The sequence below is a fragment of the Impatiens glandulifera genome, chromosome 5 (assembly GCF_907164915.1).
Source record: "Impatiens glandulifera chromosome 5, dImpGla2.1, whole genome shotgun sequence".
NCBI classification, from domain to species: Eukaryota; Viridiplantae; Streptophyta; class Magnoliopsida; order Ericales; family Balsaminaceae; genus Impatiens; species Impatiens glandulifera.
The window spans coordinates 42,983,223-43,005,894 of record NC_061866.1 but is presented as its reverse complement, the minus strand read 5'-3'; the positions used below and the strand labels follow the sequence as shown (position 1 = coordinate 43,005,894).

The window sequence follows — 22,672 nt, the reverse complement described above, 5'->3', positions numbered from 1 at the left end:
GGAAAATAGAAATGGGTGAGTTTTTTATAGATTGGGAAGGAGCTGAAGAAAGAAATGCTAGAGTTGGTACACACTAATGTGTGGGGACCTGCACCTGTTTTTTTATTGGTGGATCGTACTACTACATGACTTTTATAGATGATTCAACAAGAAAAGTATGGATTACTTTATGAAGAATAAGTCTAATGTATTTGTTATTTTCAAGAAGTGGAAGACTTTGGTTGAAAATGAAACAATTCATAAGGTTAAGTGTTTGAGATCTGACAATAGAGACAAGTAAATAAGCTTAGATTTCAGAGAATATTGTGATGTGAATGAGATCGGTATGGTGAAGATTATTCCCCGAACACCTCAAGAGAATAGAGTAGCTGAACGGATGAATCGAACATTGAACGAGCATGCTAGAAGAATGAGATTACATTATGGGATGTCTAAAACTTTCTTGGTAGAAGCTATTACACTACTACCTACTTGATAAATAGAGGACCCTCTGTTTCTCTTGAATTCAAAATTCCTAAAGAAGCTTAAAGCAATAAAAGGGTAAATCTTTTTCATTTGAAAGTTTTAGTTGTTTTATCATATGTTCATATTAATTAATGTGATAGGAAAAAGCTTGATTCAAGTCTAATAAATATTTTTTCATTGTTTATGGTGATATCGAGTTTGGTTATCGTTTTTGTGATAATAAAAATCGGAAGATCATTCGTAGCAGAAACGTTATCTTCAATGAACAGATTCTCTACAAAGATTGTGTTGAGAAGACATCAGATGGTGATTCCAAACTAGAAGAGAGTGGTACAGTCAATTTGAGATATTTTTCAGCTGAATATATACAACTAGGGATGAAAATGGGGCGGTTCGGGGCGAGGAATGTATTTACTATCCCCACCTCGTTTTAATTTCGGGGATTTTTTTAATATCATCCCTGTCCTGTTCGGGTTTTTTTCGGTTTGGGGAATCCCGTAGGGAACCATTAATAATTATTTTTGAAAAAAATAAATAAATATTAAAAATTAAATTATATAAACGAATTTTTTAATATAATATATATTGTAATATATTAAAATTTTATATTATTATAAAGAAATAACTTTTCTACTCTTATAAAATATAGTGAATAAATAAATATATTAGTGATTTAATATATTTAAATATGTTTATGGTGTTCGGGGCGGGGACACAAATACCATCCCCGCCTCATCCCATTCGGTTTTAGGGAAAAACCGTCCTAAATGGGGCAATTTGGTTCAGTTTTCGCATGGCGGTTTCAAATTGTCATTCTTAATACCAACTGTCGAAGAAGACCAATGTGTTGTTGAAGATGAAATTGTTGAGAATGTGGCCCCTAGAGACAAATCAACAAACACCAATTATATAGTTGAGAAGATCGTCAAGAAATCGAAAATCGGTCAAGAGATGGTCCCCTTATCTAAACTATATTTTGTTGATAGATAGAGACGAAGTTGAATGCTACAAGGAAGAAATATAATCTGATAAATCAGTTAAGTGGGAGTCTACTATGAAAGATGACATGGAGTCTTTGATGTCGAATTAGACTTGGGAGCTCATTGAGCTACCAAAGGGAAATAAAGCACTTCAAAACAAATGGTTCTTCAATATTTAAGAAAAATATGATAAAATCATGGAGTACAAGGCAATATTGGTTGTGAAAGGACTTCAATAGAAGAAAGGTATTGACTACAATGAGATCTTCTCTAATGGTCAAATTGATGACAATCAAAACTATATTGAGTTTGGTTGTAAAAGAAGACCTTCATCTTCAACAAATGAATTTCAAAACCGTTTTTTCTTCATGGTGATTTAGATGAAGAGATTTACATGTGAAAACTACAAGGATTTGAAATCAAAGGAAAAGATGAGCTTGTGTGTAAGCTTCAGAAGAGTCTATATGATTTGAAACAGGCTCCAAGGCAATGGTACAAGAAGTTCGATAGATTAATAAAAAGTAACAATTTTTGAGGTGTGAAGTTGATCATTGTTATTATATTAAGAGGTTTGATAAATCATACATTATTCTACTTCTCTACATTGATGACATGTTGATTGCTAAAACAAGCTTGAGATTAACAAGCTAAAGAAAGAGTTATCTGAAAAGTTTGTAATGAAGGATTTGGGTGCTACAAAACAAATCCTTGGGATGATAATTTTTAGGGATAAAGAAGTTCTCAAACTTTCACAAGAAGAATATGTGAAGAAGTTCTTAGTAGATTCAACTTGTACGATGCAAAACTAGTTACTACTCACTTAGTTAGTCACTTCAAACTATCTAAAATATCAATTGTCTTCAATAGAAGACGAGAAAAGTTATTGTCTATTCTGTATGCCTCTATCATTGGTTGTATTATGTATGTAGTTTGCACACGACCAAACATAGCACATGCAGTGAGAGTTGTTAGTAAATTCATGAGTAACCCGGTTAGACAATATTGAAAAGTGGTAAAGTGGATACTACGATACTTAAGAGGAAGTATGGGTCTTGCTTTGTGTTTTTGAAAGTCTAATATGAGTTTGGAAGGATATGTTGATGCTGAAAATGGTGGTGATGTTGATAGTAAGAAGAGCACAACATGGTACATTTATACTTTAAGAGGTACTACAATCAGTTGATTTTCAAAACTATAGAAGATTGTTACTCTTTCTAGTTGTGATGCAGAGTATGTTGCTGTGACAAAGGCTGCTAAGGAGATGATGTGGAAATAACCCTTTTTGCGAGAATTGGGTCAAGACTACGAGAGAAGTGTGTTGTGATGCGACAGACAGAGTGTCATTCATTTGACCAAGAATCCAGTTTATCATGGTAGGACAAAGCATATACATGTTCGTTATTATTTCATCCGATCAACTTTATAAGATGGAGTATTAGTCTTGAGAAGATTCCCGGAAGTGAGAATTCGGCTAATATATTGACGAAAGGTGTGACAAATGAGAAATTAAAGTTGTGTGCAACTTCAGTTGGTCTTCTTCGTTAAGACACCAGATGGAAGTCGCTAACGATCGAGAGATGTTAGTCTCCAAGTAGGATATTGTTGAGTTATGAGTTCTACACTTATAATAAACTCTACAATAGTTAATTTTTAGAGTTTATTGGGTTTGGGGCTTGGGTCTGACCAAGAGTTATTTATGTTTTATTATTTGAATATTTACCCTATCAATATGTTATTATTAAGAGTTTACATTGATGAGAGATAATTCTAGAGAGATAAAGTGTGAGGCAAAAAAAATTATTTGTTCTTTCTTCATAGTAAAATCTGGTTGCGGCTGAAATGGATGTAGCTCATTTGAGTGAACCACTATAAATTTTTGTCTTTTTGTGTTCTTCTTTTTTTGCATTTTACATATCATTTCAAGCAGATTATATTTTGGGATCCAAATTTTAACATAAAGAAATGTGTATGTATACTTACTCAACTTTTGTAACAGTTCTTGGATTCTATACACGGTTTTGAAGACAACGATGTGGAATCAGCAAAGACAGCCTAAATAATGGAATGTGAAGATTATATCTGTACTTAAGTAATGCAGATTAGCAAAAACAAGAGGCATCAGGATATAGCTATTGCTCTGGAAGTGTGGGACAAATTACAAAAATGTATGCAAACGCGATAACTTATCCTCGGTTCTTTGGAACAATAAATCGTTTAATCGTAATGACTAAAACATATGATTAGGGTTAAGAAACAAAAAAATGTAAAAGTTAATTAAAAAGAAAATATAAACTTATTTAATTTGAAAATTTTCTATAGCACATACAGTGAGAGTTGTTAGCAGATTAATGAGTAACCCGGTTAGACAACAATGGAAAGTAATAGTGGATACTATGATACTTAAGAGGAAGTATGGGTCTTGCTTTGTGTTTTTGAAAGTCTAATATGAGTTTGGAAGGATATGTTGATGCTGAAAATGGTGGTGATGTTGATAGTAAGAAGAGCACAACATAGTACATCTAAACTCTAGAAGGTACTACAATCAGTTGAGTTTCAAAACTATAGAAGATTGTTGTTTTTTCTAGTTGCGAGGCAGAGTATGTTTACATAAGGTCAGCCAAAATAGCAATTAAATCGTCCATTGGTCAGCCAAATATATTATTGACATCATGCATCCCTTCTTCGGGAAAAAATATAATATGAATGACTGTACAATGCCTCATAATGCTAAACTCACTCTACTTAGAATAAAATAATATTATGTGAAAGAAAATAGAATTCTTATTAGTAGATTATCAAATCAGAAAGATTAAATTGACATGTAAATTCAAATTTATTATATAATGTAAAAATATAATATTAAAAACATGCTTTGATTTAATAAGTTGGTGACTGTCAACTATCACATAAGAAAATGAATCTCAATTTTATGCATGTTTGAAGATTATTTGAGCTAATAGGAGATTATGAACAAATTGCATAAATCAAGCAATTAATCACTGATTTTGTTTTTCTTGTATTAGTATATATACCTAGGCAATGTATTAGTCCAGCCAACAATAAAATCATAAAACTAATTTTGTCTTCAACTCTCCCCTGAGATAACTACTTCATTTTGGATTGTCAATATTTTCTTATTTGACTTTGCTAGTTCATTTGCTTTTTATTTCAGTAGATAAAGTCGCGAATCATCTCTTCCATAAGTCTCATCATCTTTATTGAAAATAAAAAATATGAACACCAATAGTTATGAATGTCTTGACGAATAAAACAAGTCTTTAAACTATCTTCCACCATTGCTAATGGATTTTGCATAGAAAATAGAGAAATCTCATCCTTAACCAAAATATGTGAGTCACGTCATGAGCATATCGTGTATGCTTCGACGCGTGAAGCGTGTATTGTCATCATTAATATTATTTGTTATATATTTTTCAGTGTATAAAACATTATGGACTATGTACTAAAGATGCACTAAAAAAAATTATCACAAGATAAAAAGTTTTAGTGACAACTCTTTGCACCTTTGTCCAAAAATTATTGTTGTTTTTTAATGAACACCTATAATTAGAGGACCATGAGGATGACTTGTGTCCCACGAAGTACAATTAAGCCGGTTTTCATTATAAGAGATCTCTCTTTTATTAGGACAATGTAAGCACGTCTTATAATAAAACTTCCACCTCTATTAAAGTAATCTAAAGTCAATTATTAAATTAAAATCTTATATATACATATATATTTAATAGAAAAATATATATTTTATAAAGTGTTAAATTCTATGGGTAATATGACTATATATAGGATGTGCCCTGCCATTGCAAGACATCATCCCCTCCGTTAAGCAATGGCCACTCATGGATCATATAGTACTCTTTGCGCCCTGGCCCTTTGTCTAATGGCTGCTGCTTTGGCAGCGGCAGATTATGGCGACAATCACTACAAACACAAGTCTCCTCATCACCATTATAAGTCTCCTTCATCATCGTGGTTGCCTCCATATATTTATAAATCTCCACCACCGCCATCGTCTTATATCTATTCATCTCCTCCACCATCACCTTATGTTTACAAGTCACCTCCACCTCCTCCTTATGTCTACTCGTCTCCACCACCGCCACCTTACATTTATAAATCTCCTCCTCCACCTCCTTATGTTTACACATCTCCACCACCACCACCCTATGTTTACAAATCTCCACCACCACCTCCCTATGTTTACTCTTCTCCTCCACCACCACCTTACATTTACAAGTCTCCTCCACCCCCTCCTTATGTTTACTCATCCCCTCCTCCACCACCTTACGTTTACAAGTCACCTCCTCCACCAGCATATGTGTACTCTTCCCCTCCTCCACCATCTTACGTTTACAAGTCACCTCCTCCACCTGCATACGTCTACTCTTCCCCTCCTCCACAATCTTATATTTACAAGTCACCTCCTCCACCTTCATACGTTTATAAGTCACCTCCTCCACCTGCATACATCTACTCTTCTCCTCCTCCACCATCTTACGTTTACAAATCTCCTCCTCCACCTGCATATGTTTACAAGTCACCTCCTCCACCTGCATATGTGTATTCTTCCCCTCCTCCACCATCATACGTTTACAAGTCACCTCCTCCACCATCTTATGTTTATAAGTCACCTCCTCCACCTGCATATGTGTACTCTTCCCCTCCTCCACCTGCATACGTTTACAAGTCTCCTCCTCCACCTGCATATGTGTATTCTTCCCCTCCTCCACCATCATACATTTACAAGTCACCTCCTCCACCTGCATATGTGTACTCATCTCCTCCTCCGCCATCTTACGTTTATAAGTCACCTCCTCCACCTGCATACATTTACAAGTCACCTCCTCCACCTGCATACGTTTACAAGTCACCTCCTCCACCGTCTTACGTTTACAAGTCACCTCCTCCACCTGCATATATTTACAAGTCACCTCCTCCACCTGCATATGTGTACTCTTCCCCTCCTCCACCATCTTATGTTTATAAGTCTCCTCCTCCACCTGCATATGTGTACTCCTCCCCTCCTCCACCATCTTACGTTTACAAGTCACCTCCTCCACCTTCATACGTTTACAAGTCACCTCCTCCACCTGCATATTCGTACTCTTCCCCTCCTCCACCATCTTACGTTTACAAGTCACCTCCTCCTCCAAGTGTTTATTAAAACTCTAATACAATTATTCAATAAATGTGAGTGCCTATAATTTTTCTTTTAATTATTTAAAAAAAAGATAAAGTTTAAGTGATCTATATTATTTGTTTGTAGGTGAAAGATTAATGGAGATGGTATTTTTGACACAACAATATATCTATCTCAAAGAAGACAATTATATGGAGAATTATGACTATTTAAATGTTTCATAATGGTTTTCTTATTATTATTATTTGTTGTGTGGATAATATCATTATTTGCTTTTAATTTTATGAACCATATTATTTTAAAGTTCTTATATTTTATTGGTTAACAAATTCAACATGGAATGAAGTAACATTAAAAAAAAAAACTCTAAATTTCTTCCAATGCTCAGTATGGAAAGAAGTAACCATGTTAGTGTGAGGAACAATGTTTCCTTTTATAATATGTTGTTTGGCATTGTTGTCCAAAATTATGTAAACTAATACTTACTTAAACTAGAACTAGAACCGACAAATAGATAATAATTTAAAAATTAAAATATATCTTTAATGTCTAAAAATCAATAATGTTTTTTTTCACTGTATTGATAATGCTACCTTACACATAAATCTGGGCAAGAATCAACAAAGCCTTGTAGTTAACAGAACCACCACCTTCTTCTGACACTTTTGTTGGTCCTAGGTAGAATATTTGAACAGTACACTTTTGTCCATCTGCCTCAAATGAAAACTTGAGGATCAACCAGAATTAAAAATGTTATACTAAAGTTGAGATTCTTGATAAAGTTCCTACTAAATTTGAGAGAGAAACATGAAATAAAAGATTGTAATAAATATAATCAATTTAATATATTTGTATTGTGATAATATCTTATAGAAGATATATTATCTTTATATTATATCTCCAATATATTAGATTTATTATATTTATTATACCCCGCAATCGAAGCAGGTGGACGATGTATGCTGGGATTGGATCGAAACTCTTTAAAAAGAACTCTCGGAAGCCCCTTCGTGAAGATAACCACAAGTTGATGATGTATTAAGAAGTCGATTAAGCAGTAGGTGTTTTTGAAACTGAGGATGCAGAATGAAAGGAAAGTGAAGGGGTAGAGGCTTCTAAAAATGAAGTTAAGGAGGCACTTATGCTATATGAAGAAGATCCAAACAAGCCAGGAAAAGTGGGTGCAGTTGAAGCTGAACCCGAAGAAACCCTAAACAGTGATGGTGTAGCAGCCGAAGCCAAAGAAGGGATCCTAGTCAAAGTAGTAGAAGATGAAGATCCAAGTGCTACTGTGGTCGCAAATGATCCGAAAGTAGATGCACCAAAAGGATACGACGATGCATTAGTTGTTATCCCAAAAAGAGGAGTTGGCGAAGAACTAGCGATGGTTGATCCAAATCCTAATGAAGGAGTGGAGGTTGTGGAAGTCGTTGTGTTGGTTAATCCAGATCTGAAAGGAGTAGAGGCTTCAGTTGCGCGTGCGCTAAATCCAAAGGAAGGTATGGAAGCGGCTAAATCTGATGCACCAGTTGTTCCAAAGGAAGGTGTGGAAGCGGCTAAAGTCGATGCACCAGTTGTTCTGAATCCGAAGGTAGGGGCACCACTTGCTCCAATACCAAATGAACTGGCGGAAGCGGATGACGTTGGGGTTAGGGTTTGAAGAAGACATACGAAATAATGAATCGAACGGCGAAAAAGATGAGGTAACGGACGACGCAAGGAAGAATAGAGAAGAGGAGGAGGAATAATATGTGCAATGACTACTAGGATAAAGCAACAATTAAAAAACAAAACTCAGAGAATATGATTGCCAAAGAAAATAAGAACATCAACAAAATTATTTTAAAAAAAATATATTATTAAAAAATATAATAATAATTAATAGAGATTTATTAAATTCCTCCATCAATGGCTATGGTAACCATTGATGGAGGCAACGTAAGACTAGATTTTGTAGTTCAAAAATAAAATTTTGGCTCTTAAACTATGTTAGAATACGATAAATTATGATAATATTAATATTATATTATAGTAGTTTTCTTATAAGTCTAATTTAATGTCATTTTCTATATTTTTATAGATTAAACAAAATTATTAGTGAGTTGAATTATGATAATCTATATGGTTGTCTTCGGAATATTTTGTGACTTGTGAGTACCACAACAACTTCACTTAGATTAGTTTGCATTTATTTTTTCTAACAAATTGTAAAATTTAAAAGTTGAGAATTGACCATTTTAACCTACTGGTTATTGAATAACCCCACTTAATTTTTGGAATAAGCAATAGAGTATTTATTCCATAGGGCATGAATTCATGCGAATGCTTCTATTTTTCATGCTAAATTTCTAAACTCATCACCTAACTCGCCTCTAGGAAGATCACCAACTTTAAATCTCAGACGAAGAATAATTGGTTCATAACCATGTCAATGATCTTGTCATAACTAACAAGGTTTCTTACCGCCGTCAATTTCAAAGACCACACCAACTAGCATCATACTTTCTTGAGTTTAAAAACCGTCAGTGGCCCAAAAAATATCATTATGACATTAGATGTCAATATATATGTTACTATGTTATTACTCTTGAAAAAGTTAGAATGGATCCATCTCACCACATGACAGTCTTTTTTGTCCAATTGAACTCTACTTAAATAAGAACAACATTTTGTTCAATTCCTTAGAGCTTCCAATACCAATGTCACATTATTCTTTTGTATATGAATAATAAAAAAAAATAAGAGAGTAAAATATCGAGTAAGAATAAATGTCAGTTTTTTTATGCGTGATTGAAGATTATTTGAGCTAATCAGAGATTATGAGAAACTTGATAAATCAAACAATCAATCCCTGATTTTATTTTTCTTGTATAACTCATGCATGTATTAGTATAAATACCTAGGCAATGTAATAGTTCAACCTACAATAAAATTATAAAACTAAGTCTTTCTTCAACTCTCCCCTCACAATTAAATACTTCGTTTTGGATTGTCAATATTTTCCAATTTGATTCTCTAGATCCGTTTGCTTTTATTTTAGTTGATAAAGTCCTGGATCATGTCGTTCAGAAATCTATCACCTCTATTGAAAATAAATATAAATAAAAAAGGTTAACACCGATAGTTATGAATGTCTAGAAGAATAGTGATACACAACCTTCAATCATATTCTCTATTTTAATTAATTAACTTAATATCCTAAGTTTCTATATTCAGCATCAACACTAGATCGAGACACCGATGTTTGTTTTTTATTTAAAGTAATGACTGAATTTCCAAGCTTTATAACCGGAACAATTGGCCCAATCAGCATCTATAAAAGATTCTAAATTTGTAAACTATTAGTAACATAAAATAATCCTAAAGAAGTACATCCTTTCAAATATATAACTACTCTCAAAGCAACTTGACACTGATGTGTATTACGAGAATGCATAAATTGACTAAGTTGTTGCACACTAAAGGTAATATCTATTAGGATTTGTATCTCTCAAATCCGACCTGTTTGAAAACAATCTATAAAAAAACACAAGAATGAAGAACACAAGAACACACAGATTTATAGTGGTTCACTCAAATTGAGCTACATTCACTTCAGTCACCACCAGATTTCACTATGAAGAAAAAGAAGGAATACAGAGTTTTTTGTCTCACACTTTATCTCTCTAAAATTATGTCTTAACCATGTAAACCCTTAATAATCACATATTTATAGGGTAAACATTCAGTTAACAAACCTAAATAACTTTGGTCAGGCCCAAGCCCTAAAACCAAAAAAAACCCAATAAACTCTAATTAACAATGTAGAGTTTATTATAAGTGTAGGCCCCATAACTCAACAATCTCCCACTTGGAGACTAACTTCATCATCTCTCGATCGGTAGTGGTTTTTCATTCGGTGTCTTAACGAAAAAGACCAACTGAAGTTGCACACAACTTTAGTTTCTCATTTGTCACAACTTTCGTCAACATATCAGCTGGATTCTCACTCCCGGGAATCTTCTCAAGAGCTAATACTCCATCTTTTAAAGCTGACCGGATGAAATGATAACGAACATGTATATGCTTCGTCCTGCCATGATAAACAGAATTCTTTGCCAAATGAATGACACTCTGACTGTCGCATCGCAACACACTTCCCTCATAGTCTTGACCCAATTCTTGCAAAAAGGGTTGTAACCACATCATATCCTTAGTAGCCTTTATCACAGCAACATACTCTGCCTCACAACTAGAAAGAGCAACAATCTTCTACAATTTTGAAACCCAACTGATTGCAGTATCTCCCAGAGTATAAATATACCCTGTTGTGCTCTTCCTACTATCAACATCACCACCATTGTCAGCATCAACATATCCTTCCAAACCCATATTAAACTTTTGAAAACACAAAGCGAGACCCGTACTTCCTCTTAAGTATCGTAGTATCCACTTTACTGCTTCCCAATGTTGTCTACCCGGATTGCTCATGAATCTGCTAACAACTCCCACTGCATGTGCTATGTCTAGTCTTGTACAAACCATCGCATACATAATACAACCAATGGCAGAGGCATACAGAACAGTTGCCATGTAAATTTTCTCATCCTTTGTTGAAGGCGACTGATCTTTAGATAGTCTGAAGTGACTAGCTAAGGGGTTAGTAACTTGTTTTGCATCATACAAGTTGAACCTGCTAAAAACTTTCTTCACATATTCTTCTTGTGAAAGCTTGAGAACTTCTTCATCCCTGAAAATTCTCATCCCAAGGATTTGTTTTGCAGCACCCAAATCCTTCATTGCAAACTTTTTAGACAACTCTTTCTTGAGATTGTTAATCTCATACAAGCTTTCTCCAGCAATCAACATATCATCAACGTAGAGGAGCAGAATAATGTACGATTTATCAAACCTCTTGATATAGCAGCAATGATTAGCTTCACACCTTAGAAAATTGTTACTTTTTATAAAGTTATCGAACTTCTTGTACCATTGCCTTGGAGCCTGTTTTAAACCATACAGACTCTTCTGAAGCTTATATACAAGCTCATCTTTTCGTTTGATTTCAAATCCTTCTGGTTGTCTCGTATAAATCTCTTCATCTAAATCACCATGAAGAAAAGCAGTTTTGACATCCATTTGTTGAAGATGAAAGTCTTATTTCACAACCAAACTCAAAATAGTTCTAATTGTCATCAATTTAACTACTAGAGAGAAGATCTCATTGTAGTCAATACCTTCTTTCTGTTGAAATCCTTTCACAACCTACCTTGCCTTGTACCTCATGGTTTTATCATGTTCTTCTTTAATCCTGAAGATCCATTTGTTGTGAAGTGTTTTTTTTCCTTTTGGCAGATCAAAGAGTCCATCTCATCTTTCATCGCAGACTCCCACTTAACTGATTCATCAGATTGTATTGTTTCCTCATAGCATTTAGGTTCACCTCTATCTGTCAACAAGATATAGTTCAGAGATGGAGACCACCTCTCAACTGGTTTTCGATTCCTTGACGATCTTCTCAACTGTATAACCGGTGTTTGCTGATTTACCTCTGGGGCCACATTCTCAACAATTTCATCTTCAACAACACATTGTTCTTCTTCGACAGTCGGTATATATTCAGCTGAAAATTCTCTAAAATCGACGGTACTAGTCTCTTCCAACTTGGAATCACCATCTGATGTCTTCCCAACACAATCTTTGTAGAGAACCTATTCATTGAAGATAATATTTCTGCTACGAATGATCTTCCGATTTTGATTATCCCAGAAACGATAACCAAACTTGATATCACCATAACCAATGAAAAAACATTTATTAGACTTTGGATCAAGCTTACTCCTATCACATTCATTAATATGAACATATGATAAACAACCAAACATTTTTTAATAAGAAAGATTTACCTTTTTATTGCTCCAGGCTTCTTCAGAATTCTGAATTCAAGAGGAACAGAGGGTCCCCTATTTATCAAATAGGCAGCAGTATTAATAGCTTCTTCCCAGAAGGTTTTAGGCAACCCTACATGCAATCTCATGCTCCTATCACGCTCGTTCAATGTTCGATTCATTTGTTCAGCTACTCCATTCTCTTGAGGCGATCGGGAAATAGTCTTCACCATACTGATCCCATTCATAGCACAATACTCTTTGAAATCTGAATAGATATATTCACATCCATTGTCGGATCTCAAACACTTAACTTTCTGATTTGTTTCATTTTCAACCAAAGCTTTCCACTTCTTGAAAATAGCAAATACTTCAAACTTGTGCTTCATAAAGTAAACACATACTTTTCTTGTTGAATCATCTATAAAAGTCACATAGTAGTATGATCCGCCAATAGAAGAAACAGGTGCAGGTCCCCACACATCAGTGTGTACCAACTCTAGCCTTTCTTTCTTGAGCTCCTTTTCAATTTTTAAGAAACTCGTCCGTTTCTGTTTTCCAAGAATGCAGTTTTCACATAACTGATATTCAACAGACTTCAGTTCTGGAATATGTCCATTCTTCAAAAGAATTTTCATCCCTTTTTCACTCATATGGCCCAACCTGCAATGCCACAGCTCACTGTTATTCGAGTCATCAACTACAACAACAATTGTTTCTCTACAAGTTGAAGTCGTGTATAACGTTCCAGTTTTGTGACCTCGAGCAACAACAATTGCTCATTTAGTCACCTTCCATGCACCATTTCTACAACTGAAATTGTGACCTTCTTCATCAAGTTGTGTAACAGAGATCAGATTTCGCATTAAACCTGGAATATGTCTCACCTTATTAATCTTTTAAACAGAACCAATTGCCATCTTGAATTTGACGTCCCCCATGCCAACAATATCTAGTGACTCACCATCTGCGAGATAAACTTTCCCATAGTTTCCAGCCACATAATTCTCCATTAATTCTTTGTGGGCAGTGGTGTGGAAAGACGCTCCCGAGTCCAAAACCCATGAATTTATCGGGCTATCAACAGAAAGAAGTAACGCATCAGTGACAGTTTTTGTAACAATATTGGTTGCATCATTTTTATCATCATTGTTTATCTTCGGTGCTTTGCAGTTCCTCTTCAAATGACCATGTTTACCACAATTCCAGCACTCAAATGTGCGCCCAGACTTGGACTGACTCCTCTTGCTCCTCGACATAGATCTGCTCTTACCTCGATTGAAATTTCTATCATTACCTCTGCCTCTGTTTTCCACATTCAGAGCAGAACCTTTGAACGTTTCACCAGAATCAATTTTACGAACCTCTTCAGCAAAAATACGATCTCTAACTTCAACAAATTTTAGTTTAGCATTTCCAACTGAATTACTAATTGTTGTCCTCATATGTTCCCAACTATTTGGTAGAGATGTTAACAAAATCAGGGCACTACTTCATTCTCAAAATCAATCTCAACAGATAGCAATTGATTCACAATTGTATTGAATTCATTCAAATGAGTAGTGACAGAAGTACCATCAACCATTCTTAAGTAAAAGAGTTTTTTCATTAAGTGTACCTTGTTGTTAGCAGATGGTTTCTCATACATATTAGAAAGAGCTTTCATCAGACCCATGGTGGTCTTCTCCTTTGCTACATTGTGAGCAACCGTCTTGGCTAGCGTCAATCGGACAACTCCCAAAACCTGTCTATCAAGGAGTTTCCATTCAGCTTCATCCATCTTCTCTGGTTTCTCACTCAAAGGAACATGAAGTTTCTTTCCATAGAGATAATCTTCAATCTGCATTCTCTAGAAGGTATAATCTGTTCCATCGAATCTTCCAATCCCATGTCTTATACTATTCTCACTTTCCATTGTTTCCAATGCTCAGATCTAGCCTAGATGCTCTGATACCAGTTGTTAGGATTTGTATCTCCCAAATCCGACCTGCTTGAAAACAATCTGTAAAAAACACAAGAAAGAAGAACACAAGAACACACAGATTTATAGTGGTTCACTCAAATTGAGCTACATCCACTTCAGCCACCACCAGATTTCACTATGAAGAAGAAGAATGAATACATAGTTTTTTTCCTCACACTTTATCTCTCTAGAATTCTGTCTTAACCATGTAAACCCTTAATAATCACATATTTATAGGGTAAACAATCAGGTAATAAATCTAAATAACTTTGGTCAGGCCCAAGCCTGAAACCAAAAAAAAAACAATAAACTCTAATTAACAATATAGAGTTTATTATAAGTGTAGACTCCATAACTCAACAATATCAGGTCTTTTAAATTTCAAATAAATAAGTCTTCGAACATATCTCTTAGGGTGTGTTTGATGAGGGGGAATTGGAATTGGAATTGGCATTGGAATTCTAATTCCAATTCCATGAGAATTGGCATTAAATTACAATTCAATTCCTATGTTTGGAAAAATGATAGAATTGTAATTCAATTCCAATTCTTATGTTTGGGAAAATGATAGATTTGTAATTCAATTCTAATTCCAATGTTTGTAAAATAAAATATCGGTTCAAAATGTTAACTTTTAAAATATGTTTTCACGTTTTGGCACGTTTAATACGTTTTTGACATTTTTTCACATTTTCACACGTTTTTCACGTTTTTCACACGTTTTTTACATTTTTACACGTTTTTCACACGTTTTAACACGTTTTTCATGTTTTTCACACGTTTTTCACGTTTTTCACGTTTTTCACGTTTTTCACACGTTTTTCACGTTTTCACGTTTTTCACACGTTTTTCACGTTTTCACATTTTCACACGTTTTTCACGTTTTTCACACGTTTTCACGTTTTCTACACATTTTAATACGTTTTCACGTTTTTCACACATTACAACACGTTTTTCACGTTTTCCACACATTTTTCACACGTTTTCACGTTTTTCACACGTTTTAACACAGTTTACACGTTTTTCACGTTTTTCACACGTTTTAACACGTTTTTCACGTTTTCAAACGTTTTCACGTTTTCAAACGTTTTCACGTTTTTTACACGTTTTAACACGTTTTTCACACGTTTTTCACACGTTTTTCACGTTTTCACACATTTTCACACGTTTTTCACGTTTTCACATTTTTCACATGTTTTAACACGTTTTTCACGTTTTTCACGTTTTAAACATGTTCAATGTGTCAAACGTGTCAAAAACGTAAAAAATATGTGAAACGTGTCAACAACGTGTTAAAAACATGAAAACGTGTCAAAAACGTGTTAAACGTTCCAAACATGTGAAAAACGTGTTAAACATGCCAAAACGTGAAAACGTGTTAAACGTGTCAAAAATGTGGTAAACGTGTCAAAAACGTAAAAAAAATGTTAAATGTGTTAAAAACGTGAAAACATGTTAAACGTGTCAAAAACGTAAAAAAATGTGTTAAATGTGTCAAAAACGTGAAAACGTGTTAAACGTGTCAAAAACGTGTTAAACGTGTGAAAAACTTGTTAAACGTGCCAAAACGTGTTAAACGTGTCAAAAATATGATAAACGTGTCAAAAACGTAAAAAATTGTGTTAAATGTGTCAAAAACGTGTTAAACGTGTTAAAAACGTGTTAAATATGTGAAAAACTTGTTAAACGTGCCAAAACGTAAAAAACGTGTCAAAAATGTGGTAAACTTGTCAAAAACGTAAAAAAAACGTGTTAAATGTGTCAAAAACATGAAAACGCGTTAAACATGTCAAAACGTAAAAAAACGTGTTAAATGTGTCAAAAACGTGAAAATGTGTTAAACGCATCAAAAACGTGTTAAATATGTGAAAAACTTGTTAAACGTGCCAAAACGTGCAAAATGTGCCAAAACATAAAAAACGTGTCAAACGTGTCAAACGTGTTAAAAATGTGAAAATCATGTTAAACGTGTCAAAACGTGTTAAACGTGTTAAAAACGTGAAAGTCATGTTAAACGTGTCAAAAACGTGTTAAACGTGTCAAAGACATGAAAAACGTGTTAAATGTGTCAAAAACGTGTTAAACATGTCAAGAACGTGAAAAATGTGTTAAATATGTCAAAATGTGTTAAACGTGACAAAAACGTGTTAAACGTGCCAAAAACGTGTTAAACGTGTTAAAAACGTGAAAATCATGTTAAACGTGTCAAAAACGTGTTAGACGTGTCAAGGACGTGAAAAACGTGTTAAATGTGTCAAAAACGTGTTAAACGTGCCAAAAACGTGTTAAACGTGCCAAAAACGTGTTAAACGTGCCAAAAACGTGTTAAACGTGCCAAAATATAAAATTATGTTAAACGTGTAAAAAACGTGTGAAAAACGTGTAAAACGTGTTTAATGTGTGAAAAACGTGTTAAAATGTCAAAAACATACAAAACGTGTTAATTTGGAATTACAATTCCGACCTAAAAAGATAGGAATTGAGAACCATCAAATTACACTATATTGAATTCCATTGGAATTCTAATTCCAATTCCAATTCTTAATATTAAAGTGTCTAACAAACATAAGAATTGGAATTGGACCCTCCAATTCCAATTCCAATGCCAATTCCATGGCTATCAAACACACCCTTATATTTATTAGAATGTATTTCTTTGATTAACAAAGATCACAATACTTGTTTTTTTAATCTCTAAGCAAATGAAATATTTATCTTCATTAAGATCTTTAATAGAAAAACAATTGTTAATGAAATTTTTGATCTTATTAATTTCTTCTAAATCATTTCCACATAGTAATATATCATCAACATACAAAACAAAAATAATGATCTTTGATTAATCATTCTTAACAAAAAAAAAAAGATAATTATCATTAAGAGAGTTTTGAAACCATATTTAATAAGTCCATAAGTGAATTCTTTATTCCATTCTCGAGAAACTTGTCTAAGTTCATAAAGACTTTTAACAAGTTTTCAAACCTTACCATGTGTAATGTCCTGAATACCTTTAGGAGAATTCATGTAAATATCATTTAAAAATGTATTTCTGACATCGACCTTGTGAATGTGTCAATAATGGGATGCTGCTAAAACAATTACAATCTTGATTGTAACTGTCTTAGCAATAGATGAATGTTTTTCAAGAAAATCAATTCCCTCTTTTTTATTGTAATATTTTGATACAAGTATAGCTTTAAGTTTATGAATAAATTCATTTTAATTTATTTTGGTCTTAAAAATCTATTTGGATCCTATTGTTGTTTTCCATTTTGAAAGATAAGTAGTAATCCATGTTTTATCATTTAAGGCTTTAAGTTCTTCGTTCATGGTTATTTGCCATTCTGAAAACCGTCAAGCCTCATTATAATTTTTTCCATTAATTTCAATAATGTTCATCAAAAAATAATGAAGTTTAGGATCATGAACATAATCCCAAAAAGAAAATGTACTAGGGATATAATGAGACTTAGAAACATTCGTAATGTAGTCTTTTGTCCAAGCAGATTTACCTTTAAAACTCTCACTTTTTCTATGTGTGAAAATTGTTTCATTATTTTGAACTATATCATCATCTTCATTTGAGGATTAATGAATTGGTTCTCTAATCAGGTCATCATCTTCATTTGAGGATGAATGACAATGATCTAATTTTTTTTCATTAACCGGTTTTTCAAAATTTTATGAATGAATATTTTAATCTTTCAAGGAGATTTTGATTTTTCTTTTGAAAAAAGCCGTGTCTAAATCATAATAACTATTACTGTCATCAGATCATACATAGTCATAATGATGATGGTTTTCTAAAGAATTTTATGTTAGAAAAATCAATTTTATTATATGGAAAAATATCTTCATAAAAAACATCTATAGATGTGAAAATATTGTTTTTTTAAATTTGAAAAAAGAAAACATTTTTAATTATTTGAAAGCCTAAAAAAATACATTTTATTCTCCTTTCTTCAAATTTAGACTTAAATGGTTCTATGTTTATACTGTAACAAAGGCATCCAAAAGTTTTAATTTCATTCGAAATGGGTTTTTTATTTAAGAATTTCAAAAGATAATTTCAATTTCAATTAAGTTCGGAATTTTAAAGTTAACAACATTAGTGAGTGTCTATGTTTCCTTTCAACAATTCTATTTTGTTGAGGAGTATAGACACGTGTTCTTTGATGAATAATACACATTGATTTAAAATATTCTGAACATTTGAAATTGAGAAATTTAAAACTATTATATGTTCGTATGTTTTTTACATCAAATTCATATTGAGTTTTTATTATTTTAACAAAAATTTGAGTATATAATTAAAAAGACTTATGTCATTTAATAAGAAAGTCCATGTACATCTACTTAGGTCATCAACTATAGTAAACATATAAGAACTTAAAATGATGAATTCTTCTTTATATTGACTTCATATATCTACATGAATTAGTTCAAAACATTTTGTACATTCTGAAATAGATTTTGTAAAAGGCAATCTATGTATTTTTTTACTTATTACAAACATCACATGGTATAGAACAAAAGAATGTACAAGGTAAAAGTTGTTTTATTACCCTATCTAAGGAATGTTCATTCACACATGTAACAATTCGGACTAAAAGAAGACAAAGAGAATGTAAACTTGTGATCTAAATTATTTATTACCCAAATCTGTTTTTTTTTGGGGGGAAAATTACCCGAATCTGGTTTTTAAAATTATTGTTTTGTGAATTTTTGGTGCATTGATTTTGAAAACAAAATATTTATTTAAGAGTTCACAACTGGAAAAATCTGAATACTAGTTGAAGCTTCTTTCCCTTTATTTTGCTTTAATTGCTTCACCATTGCTTTAAGGTTTTCCATAATCTCCATGATTTGTTTCTTAATCACCCTTTTTTTATTCGTTAACATCTTCGAGATTGAAAAGGGTTGTTGCAGCGGATGCGCATTGACTTCTTTCCCTTATTTTCTTATTCCATTTGAAGTAGTAGTCCGGTAACCAATAAATCGTTTAATCGTAATGACTAAAACATATGATTAGAGTTAAGAAACAAAAAATAATGTAAAAGTTAATTATACAAACAAATATAAACTTATTTAATTGGAAGGTTTTCCAAAATAACAATTAAATCGTCCATTGGGTCAGCCAAACTATTATATGGGTCTCTTTCATAGTTTGAGAATTGCATTATCTAAAATTTAATAGGCAAAAATATAATAAGATTGACCGTATAATGCCTCGGAATGCAAAATTCACTCTACTTAGAATAAAATGATATTATACTAACTAGTAACTAGTATGTATCCCGTGCATTTGCACGAGTAATAATTTAAAAACCCGTGAAAAAAATATTACGGTAAAATTTTTATGGGCGGATCAACCCACAATCCGACCCAAGTATTAATTTACTCTCATATATATCCAAATTAATCACAGCTCTCGACCCGGCAATCTGAACACTTTAAAAATTAAGCATCATTATATATATATATATATTAGAATTATGAAAAAAATAGAATTCTTATTAATAGAATATCAAATCAGACAAAATAAATTGACATGTAAATTCAAATTTATTATATAATGTAAAAATATAATATTAAAAACATATTTTAATTTAATAAGTTGGAGACGGTCAACTATCACATAAGAAAATGAATCTCAATTTTATGCATGACTGAAGATTATTTGAGCTAATAGGAGATTATGAGCAAATCGCATAAATCAAATCGAATAATTTTAATATGATTTGTTATATATTTTTCAGTGTATAAAACATTATGGATTATGTAGTAATGATGTACTAAAGAATTATCATAAATTAAAAGGTTTTAGTGACAACTCTTTGCACCTCTGTCCAAAAAATATTGTTTTTTTTTTTAGTGAGAACACCTATAATTAGAGGACCATGAGGATGACTTGTGTCCCACGAAGTACAATTAAGCCGGTTTCCATTATAAGACCTCACTCTTTTATTCTCTCTTTTATTAGGATAATGTAAGCACGTCTTATAATAAAACTTCAACCTCTATTAAAGTAATCTAAAATCAATTATTAAATTAAAATCTTATATATATACATATCTATTTAATAGAAAAATATATATTATAAAAAGTGTTAAACTCTATGGGTAATATGACTATATATAGGATGTGCCCTGCCATTGCAAAACATCATCCCCTCCGTTAAGCAATGGCTACTCATGGATCATATAGTACTCTTTGCGCCCTGGCCATTTGTCTAATGGCTGCTGCTGTGGCAGCAGCAGATTATGGCGATAACCATTATCACCATAAGTCTCCGCATCACCATTATAAGTCACCTTCATCATCGTGGTTGCCTCCATATCTTTATAAATCTCCACCACCACCATTGTCTTATATTTATTCATCTCCTCCACCACCACCTTATGTTTACAAGTCGCCCCCGCCTCCTCCTTATGTCTACTCGTCTCCACCACCGCCGCCTTACATTTATAAGTCTCCTCCTCCACCTCCTTATGTTTACACATCTCCACCACCACCACCTTATGTTTACAAATCTCCACCACCACCTCCCTATGTTTACACTTCTCCTCCACCACCACCTTACATTTACAAGTCTCCTCCACCCCCTCCTTACGTTTACTCATCCCCTCCTCCACCACCTTACGTTTACAAGTCACCTCCTCCACCACCATACGTTTACAAGTCACCTCCTCCACCACCATATGTGTACTCTTCCCCTCCTCCACCATCTTACATTTACAAGTCACCTCCTCCACCTTCATATGTTTATAAGTCACCTCCTCCACCCGCATACGTCTACTCTTCCCCTCCTCCACCATCTTACGTTTACAAGTCACCTCCTCCACCTGCATACGTTTATAAGTCACCTCCTCCACCTGCTTATGTGTATTCTTCCCCTCCTCCACCATCATACGTTTACAAGTCACCTCCTCCACCTGCACATGTGTACTCTTCCCCACCTCCACCATCTTATGTTTATAAGTCACCTCCTCCACCTTCATACGTTTATAAGTCACCTCCTCCACCTGCATATGTGTACTCCTCCCCACCTCCACCATCTTATGTTTATAACTCACCTCCTCCGCCTTCATACGTTTATAAGTCACCTCCTCCACCTGCATATGTGTACTCTTCCCCTCCTCCACCTGCATACGTTTACAAGTCCCCTCCTCCACCATCATACATTTACAAGTCTCCTCCTCCACCTGCATACATTTACAAGTCTCCTCCTCCACCTGCATACGTTTACTCTTCCCCTCCTCCACCATCCTACGTTTATAAGTCACCTCCTCCACCTGCATACGTTTACAAGTCACCTCCTCCACCATCTTACATTTACAAGTCTCCTCCTCCACCTGCATACGTTTACAAGTCCCCTCCTCCACCTGCATATGTGTACTCTTCCCCTCCTCCACCTGCATACGTTTACAAATCTCCTCCTCCACCATCTTACGTTTACAAGTCTCCTCCTCCACCTGCATACGTTTACAAGTCCCCTCCTCCACCTGCATATGTGTATTCTTCCCCTCCTCCACCCGCATACGTTTACAAGTCTCCTCCTCCAACGTCTTACATTTACAAGTCACCTCCTCCACCTGCATATGTGTACTCATCCCCTCCTCCACCATCTTACGTTTACAAGTCACCTCCTCCACCTTCATACGTTTATAAGTCGCCTCCTCCTCCAAGTGTTTATTAAAACTCTAATACAATTATTCAATAAATGTGAGAACATATATATTTTCTTTTAATTATTTAAAAAAAATAAAGTTTAATTAATTTTTATTATTTGTTTACAGGTGAAAGATTAATGGAGATAATATTTTCGGCATACAACAATATTTCTTTCTCAAAGAAGGCAATTATATGGAGAATTATGATTGTTTAAATATTTCATAATGGTTTTCTTATTTTTTTTCTTGTGTGGATAATATCATTATTTGCTTTTAATTTTATGAACCGTATTATTTTAATGTACTTATATTTTATTGGTTAACAATGTCAACATGGAATGAAGTAACATTAAAAAAAAACTCTTAAAATTCTTTCAATGTTCATTATGGAAAGAAGTAATTGCATGTCAATGTGGAACAATGTTTCTTTTTATATGTTGTCCAAAATTATTTAAACTAATACTTATTTTAACTGGAACTAGAACTCACAATTAGATAAAAAAAAATTAAAAATTGAAATATATCTTTAATATCTACAAAAACAATATTATTTATTATCGTTGTAT

The 22,672-nt window shown here is 33.5% G+C and overlaps 2 protein-coding genes across 2 annotated transcripts; both read left to right on the top strand.

The window, feature by feature from the left end:
- Window positions 1–5,193: 5,193 nt before the first annotated feature.
- On the top strand, window positions 5,194–6,558 carry LOC124937475 (extensin-2-like; the record flags this gene model as incomplete). Its single annotated transcript, XM_047477742.1, has 1 exon — window positions 5,194–6,558. A coding segment is annotated over exon 1 (1,266 nt), but the record flags the coding sequence as incomplete, so codon positions are not given.
- Window positions 6,559–20,617: 14,059 nt separating this feature from the next.
- LOC124939414 (extensin-2-like) lies at window positions 20,618–22,132 on the top strand. The gene has a single exon (XM_047479893.1). The coding sequence runs from the start codon at window positions 20,618–20,620 to the stop codon at window positions 22,130–22,132; it is 1,515 nt and encodes a 504-aa protein (XP_047335849.1).
- Window positions 22,133–22,672: the final 540 nt, after the last annotated feature.